Source organism: Brassica oleracea, chromosome C3 (assembly GCF_000695525.1).
Source record: "Brassica oleracea var. oleracea cultivar TO1000 chromosome C3, BOL, whole genome shotgun sequence".
In the NCBI taxonomy this organism is placed as follows: domain Eukaryota; kingdom Viridiplantae; phylum Streptophyta; class Magnoliopsida; order Brassicales; family Brassicaceae; genus Brassica; species Brassica oleracea.
Window position 1 is genome coordinate 53,326,635 of NC_027750.1, and position 2,767 is coordinate 53,329,401.

The window sequence follows — 2,767 nt, forward strand, 5'->3', positions numbered from 1 at the left end:
AAGGCGGCCAGTAGCAAAGTTTGTGAGTCCATTCTTCCAAGACTTGGACTCATAAACCTTCCATGTCAATGATCTCCTCACCGTGGAGTATTCTACTCTTTTTCCTTTGCTTGGTTTTTATTTCAAGTGGTTTTTCCAAGAAAAGGTTTTAATGAGGGAATACTTCATGGCTTTCCAAGCTTGACACTCACTACTGTCAAGCTTGAGGGGGAGTGTTGACATGAAGAATTAAACAAAGGGAAGTAGTGGAGGAAGTGGGAGAAGTGGCCATATCACTTACCAAATTGGGAGGAGAAGCTAGTCCACTACTAGTTAGTGGAGGAAGTGGGAGGAGTGGCCATATCACTTACCAAATGGGGAGGAGTGGCTAGTCCACTACTAGTTATTTAGTCTTCCACCATTGAGTGCTTATTGCTTTTGTTTCCTTTAAATACACCATGTATGTTACACAATTAAACACACAATTCAATACAAACATTTCTTTCATTCTCTCAATCTCACAAATCCTCACATTCTCTTAAATTCTCAAATTTCTCTTCTCTCTCAAATACTTACGGTTACTTCACTCCTTTTTTACTTTGTTCGTGTGCTTCATCACGGTTAAAACACTTAGAAGCTCTCATAATCCCACAAATTATCAGCTTTTATGTTTTTATTATAGATGACAAGTAAGTTACACGCTTTGTATACGACAATAGTTAAGTTTTTCAGTTGAACTACTCGATCTTATTAGCCTTTATGTTTTTATTATAGATGATTGCTGGGCTGCTGCTCTTCATAGGGCGTATTCAGCACTGCTGACACTATCAGGCTCACCGGGACGAGTTTTAACACGTCAAGGTATTATTGATGGGGTTGATGAGGCTTATCAGGCATCTGGAGATGGCATCGACAGGCTTAAGTATGCAATTTCGTTTATGGAGAAGTATGTCAAAGAAATGAACATTTACCGACGTCCTAGGGGTAATGATGCGTCTTCTTATGAAGATTTTGAGAGTTTTACCCTACAACTTCTAGCAACAACACCTGTCATGGTGACTGTTGAATGTCTTCCAAGTTTCCAATCTTTCGATGGACAAGTAAGTCCTGTTTACTTTGAAAACATATTTTCTTTACATTGAAAACATTCTAAAAGCGATTTCTATATATTTTTAGCCTATGTGTATCTATGATTTCTTCACATTTTCGTTTGGTCTTTTGTTTTTGTATAGGTTGCGACAACCACAGAGCCTTCAGAGATAAATTCTGATGATCCAGAAGCTTTAGTAAAGCCTCAGAAGCCGAAAAGGCTCAAGAAGGTGCTTTTTAAATTTGTCTAATAACTGTCCTTATAGTTGTATTTGGCCCTCTTGTGATTTTTACACTTAAATAAGTCATCTCTCTTTTAAATAGTATATGACTAAATTTCATTCACTGACGTAACATTATCTTTTCCTAGAAAGTGATCATTTTCAAAACGACTACATTGAATAAGTTGTTGACCTTCTGCATTTGCAACGGATCAGTTTCAAAACAAAGAAATTTTATGTTCAGTTTTTGTTGCTTCCTTAACTCATTTTTTTCGTCTTCTAATATAATATCAGATAGTAGATGAATTAAGTAACCGTCTGGACGAGATGACTGAAATTGTTAAAAAACTAAAGAAGAATTCAGATCTACTGGAAGAGGTATATTTGTTTTTCTTATAAAGTAATTTTTTTTAGCTTCTATTTGTTTGTCTGTAGCTTTGTATGTGGACGAATGACACCACACTAACGGAGTTGTTTATTTCAATTCCTTATGTCTACAGGAGAATAATAACACTCCAAAGGAAAAGGTGGTAGACCATGAGTGCTATTTCGAATCTGAAGATGCAGATTTTAAAAACCGGCGAACAATTTTTGTTCTGGGATTCGATTGTTCCTTTCCGAGGGATGAAATAAAGAGAACATTGATTAAACACTTCAGTTCTTGTGGAGAGGTCTCAAGGGTTTATATTCCTTTTCATTGTGATACTGGCTCTCCCATGGGGTTTGTTACTTCTTCCATCAGTTTCTAACAATTTATTTAAGTTATATGCATGCTAAATTATTTACTCATCTCTTTTTTTTTTTTTTCCTTCAGTTTTGCCTTCATTAGTATGGGAAATCCAGACAAGGCTTTAACACTCAATGGAAGTTACTTGGAAGGGATGAGACTTGAGGTTACAATGGCTACAAAGAGAAGTGAATACTATGGCTATACCAACCATCGTGGCTGTCAACGTTGTGGTATTGCTTCAGCGAAGCGGTTGGCGAAACGCTTCTACGATCGTACCAGAATACGAATCCCGTTAGGTACATCATTTTTTTCATTTATTTTTGAATCTTTAAAAGAAAATAACTCATATATATGTGATTATTTTTATCGATTGCATTCAGTGCCTAGCGATTTCTAGCAAGATCAATAAGCTACTGCTTTACCCGACCAGCTACATCATCCTTTGTGTTCTAAGATACCTTGTTTTAGCATTCTGCTACTTATGCGCATTATTATCTATGTCTAAATTAAATGTTGAATATTTCTGTGTCTGTCAACTGTTGAATCTTTTTCTTTATGGAAGTCTATCATCTATTTTTGTAGCATTCAGTGCCTGGCAATATCTAGCAAGATCAAGAAGCTACTGCTTTACTTCTTACCAAAAAAAAAAAAAAAAAAAATAGAAGCAAATACAAAGATATTTAACCAATGATCATCTGGATGTTGACACCTAGGCCTGAAGCTATTCTAATGGTGAATGCACTTTCAT

At 35.9% G+C, this 2,767-nt stretch overlaps 1 protein-coding gene across 1 annotated transcript in view; it reads left to right on the forward strand.

Moving 5' to 3' along the window:
* Window positions 1-2,641, forward strand: part of LOC106330916 — an 8,932-nt gene extending 6,291 nt beyond the window's left edge. Inside the window, exons 7-12 of the mRNA XM_013769305.1 lie at window positions 754-1,079; window positions 1,212-1,298; window positions 1,584-1,667; window positions 1,790-2,010; window positions 2,104-2,315; window positions 2,400-2,641. Coding sequence (XP_013624759.1) covers window positions 754-1,079; window positions 1,212-1,298; window positions 1,584-1,667; window positions 1,790-2,010; window positions 2,104-2,315; window positions 2,400-2,416 — 947 coding nt within the window. The 3' untranslated portion in view covers window positions 2,417-2,641. The remainder of the gene's footprint in view (window positions 1-753; window positions 1,080-1,211; window positions 1,299-1,583; window positions 1,668-1,789; window positions 2,011-2,103; window positions 2,316-2,399) is intronic.
* The last annotated feature ends 126 nt before the right edge of the window (window positions 2,642-2,767 follow it).